A 27,660-nucleotide genomic window follows, 5' to 3' on the forward strand; every position below is an offset into this window, starting at 1 on the left:
CGAGATAGACAGAGCTTGTAATTAGTGATCAGATGAAACAACCATCGTCGTACGGTAAAAAGATATATTTTTTTAAAAGCAATAAATGTCATATTATAGTTATACTTACAAGCTCCCTCCATCTCGGATCTTATTTGAATACACAAGGCCGGTCTATGATTACAATAGAGATAAAATCGTTTTGGTGAATCGACAAAATCAATAACTTTGATATACGGCGTAGATACTGTAAATTACAGCTGAACGGCGAAAAACACTATGGCACTGTGATTCAGAAAACTAAGTTTCCTTTAAAAAGCCGACTGAGTTCATTATTTATGTTTAGTTCGCACAATGTACTACACCGTTCGTCCTCCCGTTTTCGTTTTATTTTCCAACACGGCGGACGGATTAAAGTGAAACCGTACGTTTAACCAAACCGTTGGGGGGAATGATAGCGCGGAGCAATCGTCGGGAAAAACGGTACGTGGGCGGTGTATGGTTTATCGGTAAAAAGAAATGTCACAGATGAAGATCGTCTTATTGCGTACTGCCGTTACATTTTTCAAGTTTCCCGTCTTTTACCCGTTTGCCAGACCTCTAGAGACTTTTACCGACGTGAACTTTATTTTATACATATTGCACCACGCGCTCTCGCTGCAGTTTTTGAGATTTTTAACCCAGCTATATTCAGTCACTCAACAACACACAAAATCTACCAAAATTGGCCATTTATTTTTCACTCATTTCCACTTATTTTGACGTTGGTGCTAAATCAGTTTAATAGGTAATACTTTTAAAACTTTTTTACTGTTTGAAAAAAAAAAAGCAATCAAGAACTCGATATCCTACATAATCTGTATATTATATAATCACAAAAAATCAAAATCACCTCAACATTTTATATTTTATTTTTAATGATTTTTTACATGCCTACTATACTATGATCTTTATATATTTATAATAATTAGTAACATGTAGTTCGCACAGATAAATAAAAGTTTAAACTGTTATTATTGACCAATTATTAGTTTTCTTAAGCTTCTTCGGTGACTTAATATATTGTGTATTTTATAAATGACCTCTTGGTGTCCCAATGTCACGCGACAACGAATATTTAAAATCTAATCTGGCAGCGCCGATTCGTTTTACTTTTGGATCTGAGGAGTATTCGTTGAAGGTGAATAGAGTAGAACACAGTGATAGAATAAAAGTTAGCTTATTAAAATAATATAAAAGTTAATGCTTATAAAAATTTGAGGATAAAGTTAAATCTACACAACTCTACCCGAGAAATATTAGTTTAATAAAATACTATTACTAAGTCCTAAAATAATACTGGAAATGGCGATGTTATGGCACGGCCCAACGACAATTCTAAGTCCTACAGTTTGAGTGATCAGACTAATTCTAATTTTACAACGTCTATGGACTCATATTTATACGAAATCCTAGCTAGAAAATACACGGTAGATATGCTTATAAGTAGTAGAATAAATTAAATCGGAAAATGTCAATATTGAACCTTCACTAATAAAAATGGGTCCATGAAACAATAACTATTTAAAATTATAGTATTTAGATGTTTTCTAATGATTAATAGTTGCGTTTACTATTTACAAAAGGTGAATAAGTCAATGCAATGATTGCTATATTAAATTATAAAGTATAGTTTCTTTATTGATTGATAGTTTTGATTGGCATTATCAATGATAAAAGGATCGACCTATTTATTCTCAATATTCGGTGACAATCATTTATGTACATCTAATATATATAACATATATGTATATTGTGTATATACATATATATGTTATATAGCAGCGACGTCGGTTAACTACAATTTTAATACTTACTTAAAATAAATTTAATTTATATTTTAAAAATGTAATGATCCTTATGCACTGTAGTATGAATGAGGTACTTATTTCCTTAATCAATTTTTAAAATAGTGATTCAAACTTTTAAAAGGTACTTTTTTTTTGAATGAGAAACTTCTATGAAATAAATCTGTACAATATAAAAATAAACTGATTTTTTTAATTTTGTAAAATAAACGTAAAAATGTATCTTATATTTACTTTTTTGTGATTATCTATGCCTTTAAAGTTTAAAACATTTTAAATTTGAATGAATTAATATTTTTGATATTGCAACAATCTTAAACTACAGCTATAAAAATAATAATTCATTGACATTAGAAACTTATTTCTATTTCATTGAAAATAATTCTTATCTACTAATTTATATTTGAAGGAATTGTCTTGATTGTGAGTATAGATATGACTATAATATTTATTGTGTATATTATAATTTAATTGCTTTACAAATATAACAAACAACATCAAAAACGATATTACTATACTTTGTCTTTCTGATAACACAAAATGTTCACTTCTGTTAAATAAATAAAAGTATTGTTTTACTTAGGTACCTTAATCTTATACACTACAAAATAGTACATAACATAAGTTATAAAAAAAACTTTAACTACATGAATGAAATCAGTATTGTTTTTATTTGTTTTTACAGGTATAAATAATTTAAATTAATGAATTATATTACAATTATTATGTTCATTGCTTTGTTACAATTAAAAATAATATTAGTTAAATTTGGTGTCCATAAGTCCATAATATAATAATACATTATTTATTCAAAAGTGAAGCCTAAGATGGGGTTGAGAGAACCGGAGCACACCCTAATATGTTTTGGCTCCCCTATAGTCAGTTTATACTGACATTTTTATGGTTATATAAAAATGTAAAATATATCGAATTGCCGGGGTTTTTCCCTAGAAAAATGTTTCATTCAATATATCTTCAAAACTTCAAAATAACAAAAAAATTTACATTTTTTAAAGGCAGTTTCAATAACTGATTTACTACATTTATGTATTTTCAACCCATTTTGATTAAAATAAAAATTATTTCCAAAAATATTCATTCTGCTGTTATAAAACTTTAAAGGGTCAATATTTTACGCACTGTGAAGTTTGGATACACATGATTTCACGCAAAGTACTTGTTACAAAAAAATATACGAATAGAGTATATTATTCTATATAATATATGATGTTCTAAAAGTGGACAGAGTTTTTTTTTTTTATATTCTAATGTAATGTAAAAGATAATCCATCGTCCAGTTCACCTGCAAATGTCTAAACACCGTAAGACACTCTATGTGTATATCAAGTTGTACAATATATAAAAAAAAATATATACAGTATATGTACTGCAAATGTGTTTTTCTTGTACCATTCTTGGAAATAAGATATCGAGAACATCAGAATTCTTCAACGGTAATCAATTTCGTTTTACTAGGTTATGGAGTTACGAACAACATGACGTAATTGTCGCAGGAAAAGAAAAAGATAACTTTTCGAAATAATTTTACAATATCATATAGAAACAGGGTTTTTTTTTAATTATATCACTTGACATTTAAAGTATCACTGTAAATATGCAAAATAATATTAAATAACAAAATTTAACATTTATATTTATGATAAAATACCATAAAAAATGGTGGCTAACAATTTAATTATGAATATCATGTGAAATCTGTGATACTTGTGCTAAACTATAGTCCGAAACCATCCGATGGGAAATTTTAACGATATATGTGGGTTCTGTGTTTGAAAATGTATACATATTATTAAATTGTGAGTCTCATGCGAATAATTAGTATAAAATATAACAAAAAAACCGCTTAACGTTAGTAATTATTCAATACATACTTATTCAAATACAATTAGAGACTTGTAATATTATGATAAATAAATAAAATAAATGTAAGTGAAAATATAAATAATTTGAAATTATTCAAATTCAACACGTTTTCAACAAGGTATGAATGAAAAACAGGTTAAACATCAGAAACAATTACTACAGAACAATATAGTGAGTGAAAATAGTATTCCATTCTATAATATAATTTGCATACTCAGAGAAATATAAAGCTTTTTTAAAACACCCAGATTTAACTGTCTGTGAAAAATTCTCTCCATTTTGCGAGTAATTTAATACATATATATATAGTGTGCGGCTTTAATAATCTATACCTATAAAAGGCAAAGTGTATAGTTTGTATGTTCGGCCACCCATCACATTAAATCTACTCGACCGTTTTTGATGGGACTCCTACCAAATGATTCAGCTACATTCTTCGGATTAGGTTTTATACAACATTGCGTTCCTTAAAAGAACCAATAGCAAACTGAATTTTCTATCGAGCCACAAAGTACATGGAACTTTACTAGTGCGTAATAAATACCATCTCTAAGTATAAGAAAAGAAAACATAACGATTCTTATTATCGTCATAAAAATAAAATAAAAAAGGTAAGAAAATTTACACTATTTGTTCGTTAGTTGAGCATTGAGTGCTACAAGTCCGTATGCATTTTTTAAGTAGCAATTACCTAATTATTATATTATAGTATTTTTCTTGGGATACTAAATTACTTCATCTCAAAGACAAAATGGAACTGGAATTACTTAATTTTGATTTATTTTACACGTTTTTAAAGATTTTAGTCTTAATACTTAATTTTGTGCGACTATGATATTAAATTTTTTTTTCCGTTCATTTATTTTGCCGATGAACACGTTTTTACAAAACAACAACTCCAAAATGTTCATATAGCTACACAACAAAATTAAATTGATATATTTATTTTAATTGTGCACCTGACAAAATTAAATGTTTCTATGAAAACATAATGAAGTTGTAGTTATCAAATGTTAACTGCTTTCAGTCAACCATATTAGAGAATATAATTTTCATGTTTCGAAAATTTTCATCGGTGTAATGCACACACTTCAATCAATTCGAATAATGAACTAAATTATGTAAGCTATGTGTGAATTATTTAGTTATTTTCAGAAATATTACCAACATAATATTATAAAGTGGAAAATTTCAGAGTTTAAAATAGTTTTCAGCATTTTTTTTATAAGATAATATACACTGATAGACCGTTATAGTCAAAAACTCATAAAACATTTCTCTTTTCCAGACCTATAAATTGTAGTATATAGGTACCTATAATAATGCTTATCTAATAAAATTTTTTCGTTTTTATGGTTAGGTTGAAAAAAATACATTTTTTATTCAAATAACGGACAAAATTAGTTAGTTATAACTATAAAGATTTTCATGGTAAATGTACATATCGTAAAGATATCTCAATATAACTAAATAAATACTATAATAATATTCTTTAAGCTAAATATTGTTTGCATATAAATATTTTTAATTTTTCAGTCATTCATAAAAGTTGACGATTTTTTTTCTAAATTAATAATGAAATAAATAAGTTTAGACCACGTGTACAATAAATGCATGTATAAATATATGCAGTTTGCCAGTTATGATGTTAATACGTGGTTAATATCCACGATGCCATTTATTTTTTGATAATGCGTGACCTTAAAAATATTATCATATTTAAAACATTAAGTTAAGCTGCATAATACGTAATTTTGTAAATGTGTGGCATTTAAGTTGTTGCATTTTTCATATTGTAAAAAATGTGTTCTTATATTTTTTATTCGGATTGACTTAAAAATTAAAATTAATTCACATTTTATATTCACTTCAACTAGACTTTGCTTACTTCTATAATGTTAACATTTATAACGCTATCTTAATGGGAATTACGATATTATTTAGAAATATGAATCATAGATTTGTGAAAAAATACTTTTAAATTTATTAAAAAAAAAAAAAAAATTGTCGCATAAACAAGTAATTATTAACAAGTAAATTTGTTAGTCATTGTGAAAAATTAAAAAATGAGTGCATTATTAAAAATAAAAATTACAATATATTTTTTAACAGTATATAATAACAATTATTCAATTTATTTAAAGATATTGAATTTATGGTGAAACAATTATACGAGTATTTACTAAAATCACTAATAATCAATAATTATAATACATTTTTTTTACTAAAAATTATTCAAGTTACGAAAACATCTAAATGATATCAAAGTATATTGTACAGATATGTGATAAATGAATATATAAGACAGACAACTTACTTGTATGTTAGTCACTTGTCTTACTTCATTCACAAAAGCCCGTTAAATTGTATCCTTATTAGATTCAAATGAATTGATAACGTATCAAATTAAAAAAATATTTCGACTGAACCTTGATTAAACATGTATAGTAGGCGTAATGTAGTTTTCTTCTATTCATTCAACATCGTTTAGTCAACAATCGTTGACTTATTCTTACAAGTACTCAAAAAATCTATTGACAAAATAAAAACATTAGATTTCAAAATCCATGATTTAAATTCGCAAACACGCTATGTTGTGAAATTTTTCTTTATAATTGTAGAACTATTCGCTGGAAAAAGAGGTGGAAACATCATTATACCAGTGAATTTTTCAACAATGTACATTTGTAAATTTTATAGGTGGTTTTTCAATAGTTATTTCCATCCTGCAGCTATACATAAACAATAATATAATATGCTCAATTATCAATGATAAAAATATATATTATTTTAATATTTTATAGGAAATTTATTTCAATTTTTGTATATTTAGGTATTCTATATTATAGGATATTAAATTCAGGTAATGCTCCAAAATTTTATTTATAATATATTCAATTTTGGTATTTATGTAACATAAACTAAAATCATTTATACTATAATATGATTTACAACAGTAAAGTTATTTTAAAGAATAACTAAATAAGTTACAGGAAAAAAATCAAAAAATATTAGGTTCCTTATTATATTTTAAAATAAATCACTCAGCGTTTATAAGCATGTTCAACAATTCTAAGAAACTATTAAAGAAGTAAAAGACGATTGTATTTCATTTCGTAATAACTTGATAGGTATTCTTATATTACAGCCTCTAATTGATTGGCTAAAATTGCTCATCCTTATTTTAGTTCGATCATTAAATCGAAATCTTTTAAGCTCAGGTGTCAACCTCGATTGAGCTGCTAAGTTCACATTATGTGTAATGGATAGTCATTAAACATAATATTGAATAATGCTCGACGACGTACAACTAATGTGTATTTATCATCATAAAAATAAATGTTTAATCTACTTATTAAAACAAAATTTCAAACACGTTTTAAGGTTTTAATCTAAATAATAATTATTACACGTAAATAATATTATTTACAGATATAATATATAAGAAATACTATTTATTTATAATATAATGAACTAATTTATCTAACATGGATTTTGATTTACAGAAAATGAACTGATTACAGTATAAAACAATAGAGCTAATATGTTAAATACAAAAATTATAAATAAATTGTGTACCTCAAACCCTTTTATGGCTTCATAGTTGTTTTAAGGTTAGCTACTGGCAACCCAAAATAAGGGGAAAAAACAAATCGTGACTTGTTAATCTAAAAGTACGAGTAAAAATAAATATATCCAAAATTTAGATCATTATAATGTAAATTTAGTAAGAATAACTACTATTTCGTGTCGAAGAACCTCCACTGGGAGTCTTTTTTTATTCAATATTATTTTATATCCACGTTATTTCACTTTATCTAATAATCTTATTGTTCAGTTTCTGTAACAGATGGCCTAAATAACAAATACGATGTAAAACTTAAAATATATTATATTGAAAACTATAATACAACTACGATACAGTAAATAATATTATGTTGATTTGTTTTAATAAATCTTCTTAGACATTAATAACCTTGTCATATTACATTAGGTATACACATGAATTTAAAACAAAATTGTAACAATGTGTTTAAGATTTTTAAAACCAAAATTATATACATCGTCTCAGTAGATTGGACATTATACACATCACACATATTGCACAAAACTTAATTATTAAAATTATTAATTTAAATAAGTTTCATACTACCATTTTTTTGTAATTTTCGATAAAATTGTAGTTTATATTATATATTAATATAATACATTTATTAATTTATAAAAACAAAGATTTTGTAAAAAATTCAAATATTCCGTCGAAAATAAATTTTTTAAATAGATAAAATTTTGTTCATTATTTCGTTTAAATTTAAAGACAATAAACTCTCCAAATATCAGATGAAAATTTTTCCATGTTATAAACTACAAATAATATCGAATTGATTTATTCAAATATCTATTTATTTAAAAAAAAAAAAACTTGAATTTTTGGTATTTGTAATAAAACAATTATTGTGCAAGTTATTGTAATATTTATCAATACTTTTTATGACATTAAACAGTACTGAAAAATATATACCTATTTTATTTTAAATATACGATTATACGATTTTACAACACAAAAAAATAATGATGTTTTGTATACTTACATATTCTATTATAGCAGTAAAGATACAATACCTAATCTAATTTAAAAAGGATAAAATACAAAGTAGTGTGTTTTATTAGATTTTGGGTAGTTAATTTTTATTACAAATCTAAATTACAAAAATATTGTATGCTAATTTAAATAAATAAACATGAAAAATTCTTTTGTCGGTAAGATTTTAAATTAATAAACTCTAAAATAAATTTTTAATCACATGTTACCTAAATTTACTTTATACAAATGTATTTTTGATTATTAAAAAAAGTTTTATTTATAATCAAAATTAGACAGCCAATAAATTATTCTTAATTTGAGATAGTAGAAGTTTACAGTATTAGAGCGAAAATGTTGATGACGTAACTCGTGTATTTGATTTGGAATACTCAGTTAATTATATTGGAAGTTATTTGTTTATCGACCGAAGTCGGTAGCACTATTAAAAGCTTGAGATAAGTTTTAATTATCAAAATGGGATACTCTCTAGCCTTTTCACTGTACCACTATACTTAAAAGTAAATAAATCGTCGGAAAAAAACAATAGGTATTGAACGTTCATTACGGCCAAACACATTTTTTGCCAACAAAATTTGATCCACGTAAGTATTTTTAATTAAATATAATCTGCTCTGAAAATTTCTTTTGTAACTATTTATGTCTCACATGGTTCAAATTCATTTTTGCGTCTCGAAATAAAACTAAACGATTATTGAAATAGGTTGTAACAGAAAAACATGAATTTCATGAATTTTTATCGAATATTTCAAAATAATATCTGCAATAATAATACGTTTATGGATACAAAACAGTATTCCTTTAATGTAATATGTAAAAAAGCAACTATTTTTATAATCTCCGAGTATGATACAATTATATTCAATGATCAGAGTATACAGAATACGATCTTCAATCGAATAACTTATTACACAACAGATAGGTACACAGATAACACTTGAATGGTATGAATTTTGTTTATCTATTATAGTAAATTATGTTATTACACGACAGTTAGTTTTATAATCATAGATTTATTTTAAAATTAAACATAGCAATTTAGAAACCATCGAAAAATAAAATTGTCTTTGATCAAAGGTAATAAATAAAAATACCAATATTTTCAAATAGATAAAAAATTTGTCTAAATAAAAATTCACTAAACTATCAATGTTTTCATAACAGGCACGTAGCTAAGGGATGGCCTGGAGTGGCCCGGCCACCCAAAATATTTACAGGCCACCCTGATGGACACCCCATTATATTGCTGAAATACCAAAGGCTTAAATAATTGAGTGAAAAAAATTATAACACACTTTACAATTTCTATTATATTTGTGTTTACTTATTATTAAATAATTACGTTATGTTCTCACGATGATTGCAAATATGAACATAACAGCCTTTAATTTATAGCATCAGAAACAATTCGATTTTTGAACAGCATTCTAAGATTATCAGAACTCGAAATATAATTCGTTCACAGATACTCGTCGTATTAACGTAGGATACAATGCATCTAAATTAATTATTATTAAGTCACATACTCACATGAACTCGTTTTCCTATTTCAATAATAATTCAGTATTTCCCACCACGGCATCATTGATTAATGTGGGTCCACGATAATTATTATGCATAATAATATTATAGTGATATCTAATTATAATCTATATTTTATAAATATAAAACCGATCGCCGATTTCCTACTATAATCATTTAGTTATATAACAAATAATGCTATGCATATTTTTCATTGCAATGATAGCAAAATCTTTGGACATGGAAGAAGTAGTAGATAAATTTGCTGTTAATCGTAATAATCGTAAAATTATTTTAGTATAGGTTATTTTTAAATTGTATTTATTTTAACATAAATTTAATGAATATATTTATAACTCATATATATTATAAATAAGGTTTATATAATATATAGATTACAAATGAATATGATCTAATTTGTTTGCTTATTCAAATTTAGAATCCTACATGTTGTACTAATTATTATATTTAGAATGTATTATTATATTATAAACAATATAAACATAATTCTATTCGTGCTTGGGGGGGGGGGGGGGGGGGGTAGAAATGTTGGCCACTCAAGAAAAATGTTGACCATAATTAGGTGACCCTAATTATCTAATCTTAGTTACGTGTCTGTTTCATAAAATAACTTTTAAAAAAAAATGTATATTTTATCAAACTAATTGCACTAAAATATTGTATGGTATTTTTATATAAATTAAGGAATTTGAACTTGAATATTATGAAAATATAATTGTGATGAATAATAAAACTCGTATACCTTACAGACAAATTTAATTTAAATTATGTATAATGAATTAATATTTTTGAGATCGTATGATAACTGCAATAAATTAAAATTATTCTTCCTTCTTAATGATTTTTAAATTCATTATTTTCTATCTATACAACTTTGAATAATAGCAGTTTTATTGAAAATTAAAATATTAAAAAAATTACTATAATCTATAACATCTGCTAACTGTAGTAACTATGAAAGTGATTAACGGAAGGTGTTAAAGGACTGCTGAAAGTTATAAAATACTATGTATACATTTACAGTGATTAAAAATACGTTAATACTATTATTATTTATTTACTATATAACTACAAACCATGTTATTTATAATCAATAATTGCAAATTTATTATAATCTTACCAATTCTATACAATTTTTTCCGAAATATAATTATTTATATATTAATTTACAGAAAATATTATACATCCATATGGTCTAAATTTAAGTCTTATCTATAAGTTTTTCGGCATCTATTGTTATATCAGTTTTTATGTCAACTATAAACTAAATATTGTGCTTAACGTTGTAATTCGCGTAATAGTAGCACAGTCTTATATATTTAAGTTGTTTTCTGTGTTAATATAGGTATAACAGATTCATGACTTAATAAATTACATAAACATAAATGTTTATTTATTCATTTGAATTAAAATTTCGACAATTGGTCACACACATAATAATATATGGTGCTATTTCGAGTACAAATAAACATCGTTGATTGGTGAAATGCATTTGTCTTTGTATTTAATTAGTATCCATTAACATGATGTTTGTTACAAAAACGCTCAGCTATTTCATAAAAAAACAACACAACAATCAAAATTATGATTACTTTACATAGATCACTATGGAATTTTATGTATATCTATGTCAATATTTGATTACGGTTGAAACGGTTCCGATGAACATAAATAAATGTGCTATATTTTGTAAGGAAAATATAAAATATTTTTTTTGTTCTCGGGTGAAAAATCGTCTCTACTTTATTCACATGATATTTTTTTCTTTACAATAATTTTTACACAAGTAATCTTATTTGTCTTATCATTTTAAAAAAAATTCTCCCAAGTTAAAAGTTAGACAACGTTATTTAGAGATGTATTTTCAAATGGAGTACAAAACACGATTAAAGTAAAATGAATAAATAACATTTGATAATCAATTGCATTACGTTATATTATAAGCTTTCCAAATACATCTAAGCTATTGGTTGTCTGTATATGTTGTATTCATTTACAAATATATATATATTTAAACCCAATATCTTTCTTCCTTCACGGAGATTCTAAAGTGACGATTTAAAATGTCAATACATAACATTTTAAGATCATAAAAACAGAAATAAAAATATTTCAATATTAAATAACGATAATAACGTACATTTCAAATATAATACTGGTGAAAACTAATATCCTTAGCAGTAAAACCGAATAAGTTGTTCGTTATTCTCGCAGAACATTATTTTTAATAAAAATAAAAATAAATAGTAAACGCGTTTTCGTAAGATAATTTAAGCCTATAGTTTTTCATATACGTTGCTATCGGATCACTATGTGTTTTCCTCAAAAATTACGAGGTCGTGTACATAATATACTATTATATATACATATACGTAGAAAAAAACTTTGTACGTACCTATAACACCATCCATATTATATATATAGGGCGAGGACAACCGTTCAAAACATTTGACAGAAAAACAATAAACTACTGATTATAATATTTTTTCGGTATAAATTACGCTGTTCATCGGTTATTATGTTATTTTATCGTCCATTTTATACGGTCATGCCTGTATTGTAATATATTTTATATGCAGGTACATTACATGTCTACATAAAATAATACGTGTGTCGGCTGTACACTGTACCTAATGTCTTGTAATAAACTGTCCACGGAAAGGTGTGTGTATGCGTTTAAAATATTATAGCACACAAATTATATACCTACTGAGTACTGAAAGATATCGACTACAACGACGGTTAACTTTTATCGTTCACCGGTGACCGATAGAAATTGTCGATTTTACTTTACTTGCTGTATTTAGATTAATCCCAACATAAAAGACGACTACGGTTTGATTAAAGATACTAGATTACAATTGAATAAAGAATTTCAGTATTATATTTTTACCAATGGTTTCACAAAGAAAACGTATTTATTTTGTTATTGTATAGTTTTAGAGTGATATGTACTGATGTAGGTGTACGGTAGTTTAGGCACGGTGTCACAGGTTTCTATTACCTTCCAATACTTTTACCCCCGGGTAATATTATCATAGGATAACTTTACCGGGGGTAAAATTAACCTAGTATATTCTTACTAGTTGTAAAATTAACTTAGGAAAATTTTTCCCCCTTAAAATATTACCAGGGGTATAAATATTCTAGGTTTATTTTACTCCCCGTAAAAATATACTAGATTATTTTTACCGGGGGGTAGGTAAAAATATCCGGGGGTAAAAATCATTTGTTACACCGTTTTAAGGGGTAGGAGAAATAAGCCAACGCCTGGGACGGCATTTAACATAAAAATATTTTATGAAGTATTTATATATAAAGGTGGTAAAACTCAACTTTGCCTAGGTGTGTTTAAACACTTGAGCCGGTTTTGCGGTAGTTTAAACAAATCTTTATAATATTATATGAATCAAAAATGAAACTGTAGGTGTCCGCAGAAACTTTTTTGGTGTAAACAAACTGACACGTCGGGGGTTGTAAATTACAACTGAAGTACAAAATATGAATAATAAATTATATAGTTTAATTAAATAGATTGGTATAACAATTTAAAAATGAATAAGATGACAATTAAAAACTCTGGTTTCTTGAATATTTAAAATACCTAAAGTTCTTATAAATATGCACAATAATACCTCACTTTACAAGTGAGTAATTTTAACCAAATCAATTAAAAGCATATATGACACATGGTAATAAAAATTATTCTATTTATACATCTTAAACTCCAAATAGTTTATAACCCAAAAGTAATACTCTTTAAAAACTGTTATTTTGCTGTTATTATTGTTGATACTAATTGTAATAAATCTTAGAGTTAAAGGTAATTTTCTGGAATAATCAGATAAACCATTTTCTTATTGGTAAATGTAAAGTGCCTTTTTATATTTTTGAGCATGACAAAAATGTTCGATAGCTGTGAATCAATTTCAACAAGAACACTATTTACACTTGCAATATTGTTTTGATAAATTGCTATTGGTTTATCATTCATCTCTGTAGCTTTACGATGCATACATATACCGATATTTTTAAACTGATACTTATAAAGAAAGGGATTTAAGATCGATCAACATTCTTTACATTTCCCAAGAGTTGTAGACATTTGTTTTGAAATATTATTTTTTAAAACAATATCTTGAATGGTTTCTAAAATTGGAAATTGTGATATAAAAACTTTCTACATTACACCAAATTAAATTTCATACCTTAGTGTTTTTTTTACGAATTCATAAAACCAAGATTGCATAAATAATTTTGAAATTAGGAAACCTGAATTATAAACTAAATAATTAAAAAATACATTGTTAATTATACATAACTCACATGCATTGAATGAATTCACAATTTTGTAACTAAAGCAGGTAAAAATAAAGTCTAACAGTTTATACAAAATGCATGATGTATACAATTAATTTTAAGACGTTAGACTATAAAAAAATACAAATAAATACTTCATTGCACTTGATATAATCACTAATCATTGATCAGAACTATTAAAATTAAATAAATATGTTTGATAAACATAACATAGTTACAACCATGAACCAACTAACTAACTAAATAAATAAATAAGTAAAAATAAACTACTGTAACAGTTTCGATTTTTATTTCTTGGTTTGGAGTTTTATCAGTTCTAAATACAAGTTTAACATTGAATTTTAAATAGCGATAATATATTTTTTTAATTTTCATTATTATTTTTTATTCTAGTTTTATGGATTTTAGTTTCAGTTTTACTTTGAAAATAGATTTTTATTTTTCCTGTTTATATTTTAAATTTAAATACTAGTTTTTTTCTTTTTTCGATTGGATATAATAAGTAGATAAGTACCAACATTAACATACCTAATAATGTTTTTAGACCATTTATTTTAATTGTATAGATTTATAAAATATTTTTATATGAAAAATAGCAATTTTACCAACTTTAATACTACGTTTTCGCATTTTTTGATTTTAGTTTTAATAATGTGCTTAATAATATTTGAAATAAAACGAACAATTGACAATAATCCACATTATCAGTTTTCACGATAAAAATTTCCACACACTCTATTGACGGGTATCATAATTATGGCATAGTATGAGATCCGTAATATTTAAGTATAAAACCGTCGAAAGATGCATTAGAAAAAAAATTGTTCTTGGTAGGAGCAAAATTCAAGTTGACACGTCTAGCTAGCGTCTACTGGACTGTGCGTCTTTGTACAAATTAACTACGACGGGACAGTTCGATGAGAGCAAAACGGCAACTGCCGTCGCCACCAGAGTTGCCACCGATGCGTGGACTAGTCATTCTTCTTACGCTTTACTGCATTTTAGATAATATTCTGCCGACAAAACGTTTTGGTGCGATGTCGGCGTATCCACTAGGCGCATGGATTAATGCATAGTAATTTGCCAAATGGGCCAAAGTTTTAAGAGAAAGCTTGCTACACACTCCAAGGTTAGGTACTTATTAATAATACTTAATAATTAATTAACTTAGATCCCGGATTTTTTAAAATGTTAATACACATTTCGACCTTTTGATGTGTTAAAAACTTATTTTACGAATTTGATTGCATATTATCCGACAATTATTATTAAGTGCTAATAATTAAGATAGTTTCTAAAAATGTTTGAACATAAAACAAAATATTATTAGAATTTTTGTTCTGTATTAAAATTAATTTATATAGTTAGATAAATACAAATATCCTAGATAAGTCTCACGTTTAATATATGTTTGATTTTAGTAGTACCTATTTAATTATCGGTACAACGTTAAAAACTAACATAAGTACTGCACTATTTCAAAATTATTCGAAAAATCACTAAATTTACTATGCCCATGTCTCTTAATTGAACGATACTGAAACGTGCAATATTGCAAGCAGCAAATTCACTAAAGGCGTTTTACTTTAAAACACTTTATATTACTCGTTTAGTTCATAAACTACATCTTATAACTCAAAAACTAAGAACATTTTTTCCCCGTATAGATTAACTTATAATAAACATAAAAAAACTTTTTTTATTATAATATCATTGCTCATCAATTATCTATAAAATCTAGATCGCTAGATATCACATAAATCTTCAGAACAGGATTGTCATTTATTAGTGAATATGGCTAATTGCAGCTATCTATTATTTTAAAATTATAAAACAAATTTAAAGCATTCTTAATCATTTCAATTCGGAGGATACAATTTCTATACAAATGGCTGAAAATGATGTTTTATTTAATTTATCTTTGAATGTGTATTAAGCATATATAACGTTTTTTTTTCCCGCAAAAAAATAATAAATCAAATATTTGAACAATCATGAATTTGAATGATGCCATAACTTTAATTAAAAAATCAAAAGAATTTCTTTGAAAATGTCACAGATAAAATAAAAAATTTATTTAAAAAAAAATTGTAAAATACTACAAAAAATAAAAGCTACAATACAATAATAAAATATCAAATATTTTAAGGGTGGAAAACAAATCCAATTAAATGCAACGGATGCTTGTTTTCAATTTATATAGCATTTGTAAAATTGTGACTATTACTTATGTAAATGTAGAATGAACATTTTCAACTACAAATAATCGACCTATGATTTTTTTATATATAGTTAAGATGATTATAACACAAAGCGATTAAGATTTAAGTATGCAAATTAGTTTTGAGTTTAATTCTTGATATTAATTAATCACTATTTTTTTTTTGTTAAGTATTAAAATTATTCAAGAAAAATAAACACGCTTCTTTATTTTAAAGAATATAATTTTTTTTAATAATTTTTGAGAACAGAACATATTGGAAGTCTTTAGTGTATATATTTAAATATCAACCCATTCCTTCCATTTCCTTAGTTCTTTTAAATGTAAATTTTTCGATAACAAAAAGTAATTGTAAAGATGACATAACTAAATAAGGAAAAATATAACAAAAGAAAATGAACACATTTTTATTATAATTACAACCCTTGAGGCACAGTACTTTTCAGTTCATCGATACACGATTGGTGCATTTAATAACAAGATTAATAATAATAACAAAAAGTTTTCCAAGAAAATTACAATATTTGTTAGAAACAAATATAAACGGAAATAGATACATTTAAAAGACGCCTCGGGTAATATTTAAGTTTCGTACATTTGCAAATATTATTTTTTAAATTGTTGTATACATAATACGTATTCCTGAGTTATATTTGAAATATTATATCCAATTTTTCATTTTTTTTTAAAAAGAAGTTTACTTACTTAATGATGTGATTGGAGCAAATTATGACAGAGTAAATCAATTTATTTATGGACATTTGTACCTATGTTTAAATTAATAATTTCTATTATATTATATTATATTAATATACTTAAGTAAATTTAATAATAATGTTAAATACATTATTACATTTAATAGAGAATTTTTATATTAAACTAATTTCCGTAAAATATTTTTAAAACACTTCTCTTACGTCTAATTAATGTAATAGTTCACAGAATTTATTTTCAAAACTATATCTTCCTTGTTGGATGTACCTAAATCTAAATAAATAAATTCTTATGGTTGTGAATAATTAACTAAATAGTATTAATTATCAAGGAGAACAAGATCTTTAAAAAATTTTACTTTTTATTTATATAAAATCGTGTCTTGGATGGCCTAGTCAAATAACTATAATGTAGTAGACAGTAGACAGCTGCTAAGTGTGATCTGAGTTGACCATAAAAAATATTTTAAAACAACGCCCTAATGTTTAAATACACTAATACGTCAAGATGAACTTTTTTCCATACTATAATATCATATATAATTGTTATTAACTTATAATCAATACTACTGTACCATAGAATTGTCTGAACAAATGAAATCAATATCAATTATTAACCCTTCTATGGTGTTATGTTTTTCAAACTATAACATGTCTCTGCCTCATGAATTATTTGGCTTTTTAATTTTTACTTTTAATACCTAAAAAGAAGTATCAAACCAACCAATAAAGTTAGAAACATTCTAAAATTGTAATTAATTTTTTTTTATGTATGCCATGATTTCCTAAAATATAGTATTTACCTGATTATAACAATTAATGGTCGTAAAAAGTGCGCGTATTTCAATCCATTAGGATAGGTACTAAAAGATGTATTTTATTGCCACATAAAATACATATACTGTTATTGGTTTATTTTTTTTAATTTTAATGTTCTTGAAATATTTTTTAACCCACTAATTTGTCATTTAAAAAATCAATTTTAAAATACAACTACTATATTCTAAGTGTGACTATAAATGTCGATTTTTGTCGATGTGCAAATGTCAGTAGCACGAATGGTTCATAATTCACAGGGACACAATACCTATACGTGCATAACTGTTGACAGTTCAAACATAATATGTCTAGCGGAAAAAATGAGAGTCATCACATATAAAAACTTTGACGTTTAATTACGTTAAATAAATCACACGGAAGTAATTTCACTATCTATGCCTGTGCGATAAATTATCAGACTAGTATATTAAAAATTATGGTTGTTCTTTAAAAGTCGAATCATAATATTTTGTTTGTTTTTTTACGATTGAATTTTTTAAACATAAATTTACGTAAGGTATGTATTTTGAATAATACACTAAACTAATACAGAGTGTATACATAGTGTAGCTATATACGTGTACATCAGTAGGTGTTATATTATTGTAATCCAATTTTTTTTAATTCCTTTAATATAATACAATTTCCTTTAATTTTAATTTTTATATTTCCAATCACTTATACACGAAAATCCCTAGTTTAAACTCCGATGAAGTCTTTCCTAGATAATATTATAGAGAAATACTTTATTATTATTGCACAAACACCTTGATTTATATCAACATAAATACAACTAAATTATTATTACAGTATCTATCATATTCAATTTAAAACAAAAATTCGTTCGTTTTAGATACTTGATTAAATCAAAAGATTTTGAAGATAAACATAATACAATATAATAATTTTAAAACATACGCTGTAGCCCAGTGAAATCATTATTTACTGCCACTCAAAAATCACAAAATATGTTCGTAGAGAACTATGTGCCATGAGAATTGTGTGTTATTATTCTTTGGACCCAAAACTTCAACAGAAGACGTTACTGGATTTCCGGAAGAACTATTCATCTACGTTGACTTTTGATAGCATAAATGTACGCAAAACAATTGTCATATTCTGAAAGATTGAGAAAAACTTTTAGGTCATAATCCTTATTCAGTTAGAAAAAAAATTAAGATCTTACAATAACTATCCACGATATGATATTAAAACTTTACAAACACAGTACTTGATTAAATAACATAGTTTTTTATCTGCTTTTATATTTCATGAATAATTCATGTCATTAACGAATTTTTGAATACTACATAGTTATTTATGATTAATTTAACTGTCAATCCTGAACTTCCGAATTCTATGTAGATTTTTAGTTAAGATGTTTTCGTTAACAACAACCTATGTGGTTTTGTTTCATTTCATACTAGGTATTATGAATTATCTTATTCTGAAAAAAATGACCAATATTCATAAATCATAATATTACTATCGTAATAATTTATAATAGTGATCATTATAATATTATGTACATCAGATAATAGCTGTAAAATACATTTTTAGATGGTATTACTAGAATAATTAGTAATCAATACTGTCTATTAGAAATAATGTTTCTGTTAAATACAGTTACTTATATTTTTAATTTACTTACTAATTAATTGTATTTGATAATTACAATCATTTGCATTATAATGTATGTTAGTGTGATTTAATATTTAACACAATTTTCTAAATTAATAAAATTAACAAAGTTCTCTATAAAATAAGCATTTAGCAATTTCATAAAAAAAAATGTATTTTATATTTATTTTTGAAATACTATCGTTTAATATTTACATTATAACTTATAGCATAAAAAGCTGTAGTTTCTTAAACAAATAAACTATTCGAATTGTTTTCTTTTTCGTAAAAAAAAAAACAAAAAAGAAAAGAAAAAATCTATGATCGTAACAACAAAACTACAATGAACCAAATGAAAAACGTCTAAATCCTCTAAACAAAATACTCGATTTTAACATTAATTTTATACGTGCGGTCGAGAAGATTGCAAGTACCTATACCTACCTGGGGTACCTTATAATCTATGCACGTCGTACGAGCTTAACCAGCTGCAGTATGACACGAACACCGCGAGTAAGGATATCTATTCTACGATATGATCGCGCGACGAGCATAATTGTAAACAGTAATAGTAACAGTTGAGGGACAGCGAGCAATAATATTATAACCGACTGAGATTATGTAAACAACGTGCATCAAATCTTACCTAGAGCTGTCGTTTAATACCCTGTGCAACGTATGAAAACGCTCGGGACAGTGGCGCCGCCAGACGACGCGAACGCGTCTAATCACCGAATGCTATTATAATAATTATTGTTATTAATTTATGCACGTGGCTGTTTGTTCGGCAACACACGCCACGTGGTGGCGCACGAATACACAATATTATGGACAATGCGGTTTATCGCTGGCGACGTTCGCTAAAATATTATTATTATATCGAGCACTGCGAGAAACTAAAATAGTCAAAGGCGAGCTGAGGCGGCCGTCTGTAGTAGACGGAAAATCTATAACGGACGTCAAGTTTTTGCAATTTATAATATTTTCAACACGAATACGGATATAGATCGCTAGACGACGACGAAGGAAACACAAAGTAATTACTCTATGAAAGAACAACAAATTCGATTAACGTGTACACCGATAATACACTGAATAGTTACTACTAACTGTTGAATGTTCGTATGATATTCAAGAATTATTGCGTCTCGCCAAGATTCGCAAATCATGAATTTACGCGAATTCACGTCGTATTTCACCGTGTTATTTAATGCGAACGATGGTTTTATAAAGCCATCCATTTCGCAGTGATTCGCATTCAGTAACATTGGCTGGAACGATGTCAAAACCCTGCAGAGCACTGTGCGTTCGATAATTATTTTTAATTATCTTTTTAACACAAAAACGTATTATCATTTATTCGTCGAGTAAGCCACTTTTTAATCGTGCTGCAATATGTGCTGGTCCATAATCATATTATGTTGAGAAGTGTAAACATTTCCAAATTTTCAAATTATATAAACGTTGCGTTATATACGATTATCCCGGTGATTATCATTATATTGTATTATAATAGTGCTGACGTTAAACAATACACATACAAAAATGTCTGAAATTTAACTTTATAAGATTTAAGTAGGTACATAAAAAAAAATGTTTGAAATTCAACTTAAAAATAAAAAAAAAAAAAAAATGATCTAAGGTTTGTAAAAACTTTGTAAAGTTGTAAAAACTAATGAAACTATATTATATTATAACCAGTTAAACAAGAGCACTATCAGTACTTTATGCTTATATATTTTATTGTGGACTTGTAACAGTTGGTTAAATTAAAAAGTCAAAACTGTCATTAGAATATACAGAGAATCTTAAGTAAAGTACATGAATATATTTTTTTAATCTTTTTTTATAATTTAAACACAAACCCTTTTCTCATTTTTTTTTCTTGTATTTAGACATATTGGTATTAGTATAGCTAGTAGACATCAATTTTACCGTAATAATTTTCTTATATTAAGATGATTCTAGGTAGCTTTGAGTCATTGGCTTATTGGCTCATAGTTTTTTATTTTTACATAATATACAACATATCATATTAATAAAAATATTGGCGACCCAGTATAATGATAATAATAAAATATTTTTGAGTATTTTTTCACAACACAATATTTTGTAATTAATTACTTACATTTATTTAAACTTATGTCTTCTAAGAAATTTCAGATTTGTTATAGTTGGCTGTAAAAAAAAAAAAAATAATAAATAAAAATAAAATAAATGTTTTATGGATAGAATTTTTAGTAAAAGGCAAAGAATATTAATTATGATTTAAACATTATAAATAACACAAAAATCTAAGTAGTTAACATATCATTTCAGAATCAATACGATCATTACGATCATTAATAACATACTTTTCAATGAAAAATGTTTTCAATTGGTACATTTAATGGTGTAATAAGTTACACATTAGTACTTAAACTTTTAGTCCTCTATTCATTCTATCAATAAAGTCGATTGTTTTCTATTCCAATAGTAGCTCAGTGGTATTGTAGTTTAGTCTATTATAGTCTCTATCGCAATTTAACATCAGTGACTAACTCTGATAAGTTTAAAACCAACAAGTCGTCAGAAATATCTTACGACTTTCCTGAAAATCAATCATAATAAGCTACCATGAAACGCGTTCATAATCTTGTTACTTCCAAATCGCAATTCTGGCTAAAGGCAACACTGCTGTATTTCAATCGTACATAATTCCATTAGATTTAAATTGGATCTACCAGTCAGAAATAGACCAAAACGCTAAACATATTTAGATAATTTTTTTTTATTTTCAAACAAATAAATCTCAGCATTAAAGTCACATTAGCTAATATGCATTACAAGTCCTATAACGCATCACACTGTAATAATGATGATTTTTTAGGGTAAATTTAAAAGATTTAATTAGGGTTTATTTAAGATATTATTAATAATGAATTAAATATTTATAAAAAAACTTAAGTCATACAATGCATTTATTGAATTAAAAAGTGAGCAATGCATAACCGCATTCTAACCGTGCCATAATATTAATACCATGAGATTTATTATAATATTATATTTATTATTATTTCTAAAACTATGAGAATTGACATAACGCTTAAATCGTGTAACAATAAGAATACATAATAGATAACTAATAAGTAAAATAGTTACAGTCATATTATAATATGACAGTTATTGTTGATATAATTTTTTTTCTTATAAAGCAAATATCATCAAGGCAGCATAATGAGCTTTTTATATTTACCATACAAAAACCTCGTATCTTTATTATAAATAAATAGTATTAAATTTCACTTTTACTTGAGATTGATGAATGTTATTTCTGTACTTTATAATAGCATTAGAGATATTCGTGTTTATTAACTTATTTTATTCTACTTTTGCTATTATTTGTTTGTTTTGGAAACAGCGGTTAACAATGCTAAAACGTGGATAAAGTTCTCATTGAAAACTACAACTATGTAAATTTGATTTTATAAGTTACAAGACTGAAAGACTGAAATATCTTTTGGATCTTTTCACATGTCAATCGGGTTTTCGATTGAATGTTTGTGATTACACTAAAAGATTAAAGTGCTATTGACGGACGCCACTTGCAATTTTATAGAATATTTATCAAAACATTTCAAAATTTTTTTTTTTTTTATAGAATTTTAGAAAAGTATACACTTACAAATTATTATGCATTAAATTTGCTAATAATACCTGTGTCCATTTCTTTCCAAGTATTCTTTGTATTTATACTCAAACTGAAATAAAATTTGTTTTACTATATAATACAACAATGAATATTATAAAGTGTTATTCACTAACCTATAAACTCAGTTTTTACATAACATAATAATAATTGTGTTAATGTAGATAAATGTAACTACATCATAGAAATTTATAGGTCAAATAAAATTTTAGTATTTTTAACAGAGCATAAATATACACAACATAGTATAAGTATATATCATTTTTATAATAATGTAAAAAAAAACTACCAAATAAACTGTTGATTTATTTTATATTTTCTAAATTATAATATAAATATCACGATATTGATTTATTTTATATTGCAACAAAAACGCTATTATTCATATTTTTAGTATGATTGTGTAAAATATTTAAACGTAAAAGGCAAACGGACATTTTTTTCACGTGATAGGTACATTCACGTTTTGATTTTAAAATGAAAAAAGTTCAAACGTAGATACTTGTATATTGAATTGGTCTACAGAAGAGCGTGTAAGGGTATAATCTAAAAATAATTTATTTCAGTTTAGTATATAAAATAATAAATAATAAATCGTATGTAAAATAAAAATTAATTCAACATAATAATTTTATCTAGAAAACAATATTAGGTGCTTTAACAAAAAAATATAAATATGTGGAAAATTTGAAAAAAAATCGAAATAATTGTTTTTAAATTAGTTAGGTAATTTAGGTAGTTACCTAAGTTACAAATTAGTAATTTTTTTAATATGAATATTTTATTTAAGAATAAAAGTTCTTTCAAAAGTTGAGTTCATCAATTTATGGTTAAGTTTTATGGTATACAGTGTATACATTTAAATAAAATTATTTTTATAATATTGAATATATTTTTTAAACGATTAAATAACAACTAATTTTTCTTAAGAAATTTAAAATTATTAAAAATATTATAATTTACTATAAAGTTAAATAACGAAAAATAATATATATTTACATTTTACATATAAGAACTATCTATTTATATTCTAAAAATCAAAACCAGTGTTTATCACTGTACATGGCTAGTTTCTTAAAGTAATTACTAATTACTATAGTATTTTAATATTTTGGTTAAAAAAATGACGTTTGCACATCGTGAACGATGTGTTTTTTTTTAAATTCATTTATCAAGTCATGTAATTTTTTTTGTACACACTATTCAAAAGTTATGGTTCTTATGTCTTTGTAGTACGGAGTGCTACAATTATTTCTTCAATCTGATTATTATAGTGTATTCAAAAGCAAGTGTACTTAATTGATTCCGTAATTTGACCTCATTTTGCACAAATTACAAGTCACGTAATTTGGTGATTAAACTCTAGAGCGATTAGTGTGACTCGCTTGTGATTCAAACTCTCCCGCTGAAACATTTTTATCCACATTTGTTAGTTTACACGAGCTTTATGAAATTCGATTTTTTTAACGTTAAAACTATATCTGCTATATTTCGATTAGCATATAAATTATTAACGTTTATTTTAGAAAATTTATAAGAAATATATAAAATGAATCTTTAAAATATTATAATTTTCTATCAACGAATAAATCGTTTACATTTTGAAAGTTCTATAACCTACTTATTTGTGTATAGATAAGCATAACTTGTAAATATTTTCTAAGAACATCATTTTTTTATAACTTACTATTTCATATAATATTAGTTTAAAAAACTACTTAAAACTACCCAAATACTACTAACTAGTAACTATTGAAATATGCATTATAGATAATGAATAAGAAGTTCTAAATCAACGCTAAAGATATCATTGAATAACTTGATTTATAAATATATTATTTATGTACATGATATTTTACATCATCTACCATTCTACTCATCATTTTGTTTCAATTATATACAGTTATGTGTAAACTTGTTTTATAGTAAACGAAATCGTTCAGATAATTCATAATAATATATTCAGTGTAAAATATTTACCATGGTGGAAAAAACTTTCTAGAATAATTTTATTTTTTTGTCAACAATTTTAAATACTGTGATTTAATTAATTAACTTAATAATGGAAAGATAAATTGCATGCATATTTTTTTTTTGTTTTGTTAAACGAGTAACGTAATATGCAATAGTACAAAAAAAAAATGAATAAAAAAAGGTACATCCGATAAGTGTCGAGCACAATTTCGAATCACCCGAATGATTAACCGAGTTGTATCCAACGCGTTTACACAAAATGTAATATTAATTAATTAAACTGAATTCGTTCAATAACGAAAACTATTTATTGCACGTGCAGTGTAGTACGAAACACGCATTACATTCTATATTTTATTGTAGTTAGCGAAAATCAAATACATTTAATGAAACCGAAATATTGTTTGTTGCACGCAGGTATATATACGTGTGTCATGCACCAGTGGCAAGGACATGGTGTACAATGCCGCGAGTTCTTAAGTGCGTTGCCTGGATATCAGTAATGGCATCATTACATCAATCGACCAGATTTGTTGACAGAACATACGAACCAATCAAAATATCATGGAGAGGACAAGACTCGGTTGTCGTGTGTAGAGTGAGTACCGTTTTGATACCTTGCAGAGTATGCAAATACTTGTTATAAGCCGTATACGTAATTACTGATAATCCACCACTAATATAACAATAGCATAGTAAACAAATATTACCCGCCAGAACTACCTGTAATAGAGTATTGAAAAATTGTGTCAACAACAGAAAACGTTAACTGCGGGACCCAAAAGTACTGAAAAATACACTGCTTCTGAGTATAAAAATAATAATACATAATATTTATATCAAGTCCAGTGTACATATCGCAAAATTGAAAAATATACAATACACGAATTATTAGTCGTTCGGTGTGGTGAAATATCTCTTTCATATCAGAAATAATTCATAGTACTCATGTCTTATGTACATATAAAAATTGAATAAAATGTATGTATATCTTTTTATAAGTGCGTTGAAGAACTTCGATTATGTCCCTTTGCTTACCTCTATCATTTGCAATACTAGTTCACTGAAAGTAGTGATTGAACAAACATCATTGTTACAATCATAAATAACCTTGCATCGCATGATTTTGTTTACCTATAGTTTTCTTTGTAGTCATGCCGTTGTTCAAATATTAATTGAAAACCATACTGTGAGCACTTATTATTAATTTGTTTTGGTTTTTGTAATTTTTGTTCATACATTTATTATTTTCCTTGTTTTTTGAGCTTTTACATAGGTAGTAAAAACACTTACCTACCCACTTAGAGAATATAATGGCTTAAAATACCTAGGCATGCATTTTCACCATCGTTGGTTGGAGAATAATGGCAATAGTCCGACTGGCGTATCGTGAAAAATATTATACCACACCAATCATTGGATATTTATAAAATTAACAATCGACCTCCAATTTTTAGGTCTTAAATTTTTTATTTTTTGTAGAGCTTGCGCCTATTAATTATTATCATATTACAACTGGTTTATACTATTTATTACGCGCAAATAAATTGCTTTTCATTTCTTATTGATATAGATTATAATTAACACACGACGTCACATAGCTTTAATTGACATTAATACAATATAGAACCATCGCCATGCACTGTATTTCATGTAAACAAAACCATGCGAAAATTATAACAACAATTGTAGGTTATTCACGTATTCAATATTGTTTCACATTTTGTATAACAACTACACTCGTGTATAATTAAAAATTTATGAATCTCGTTTAGTTGTGGATAAACATACATGGCTGTTTTACATCGTCAATGTTTGCTAAATTGATTATTGATTTTTTTCTTCTTAATAATATATTCCTTCGAAAAAAAATGTATTAAATTATACGCTTTGTAGCGGATCAATTTGGAAAAACAGATATTTATAATAAAATTACAAGTTTTTCGAAATATGTATATTATTTTTCAATTTGATTACTTATGTTTTTTCAGAATTATTCATTTCAGAAAAAAATATAACATTTTCGTTTAATTTTAGATGAACACTGAGGGATGTGAACTTATAGAAAAACATTTTGTCCTCTGCTTCACTATACTTCCACACTATTCAGGATAATCTAAAATAATCGTTTTTAGTTAAATTTATTTTAACAGCGTAAAAGATGTTTTCAACTTAGATATAGTTACGTAACACATTCTGTAATAAAATAAAATTATAATAAATTGAAAGAAAAAAATATTTATACTCGAAGGGACATTTTAATTAAAATATGCTATGTTATTTAAAAATGTGTAAAGATTTTATATTAAAGTCTACAAGCCAATTATTATTTTATTATTATGATTCGCTTCGATTAAAGATACAATAAAACATTTTCGAGAAGTAAAAAAATATATATATTTAATATAAAAATAACTTAGTTATTTAAAAAGACAGTTTTGGTTTCATAA

General features: G+C 25.6%; 1 protein-coding gene across 2 annotated transcripts in view; it reads left to right on the plus strand.

The window, feature by feature from the left end:
* LOC114126213 (sex peptide receptor) overlaps positions 1-27,660 on the plus strand; it is a 196,193-nt gene that overhangs the window by 132,288 nt on the left and 36,245 nt on the right. For both annotated transcript variants that reach the window (XM_027990105.2, XM_050206344.1), the window contains one exon: positions 25,628-25,808. In XM_027990105.2, the coding sequence (XP_027845906.1) occupies positions 25,628-25,808 (181 nt within the window). The remainder of the gene's footprint in view (positions 1-25,627; positions 25,809-27,660) is intronic.

Source organism: Aphis gossypii, chromosome X (genome assembly GCF_020184175.1).
Source record: "Aphis gossypii isolate Hap1 chromosome X, ASM2018417v2, whole genome shotgun sequence".
In the NCBI taxonomy this organism is placed as follows: Eukaryota; Metazoa; Arthropoda; class Insecta; order Hemiptera; family Aphididae; genus Aphis; species Aphis gossypii.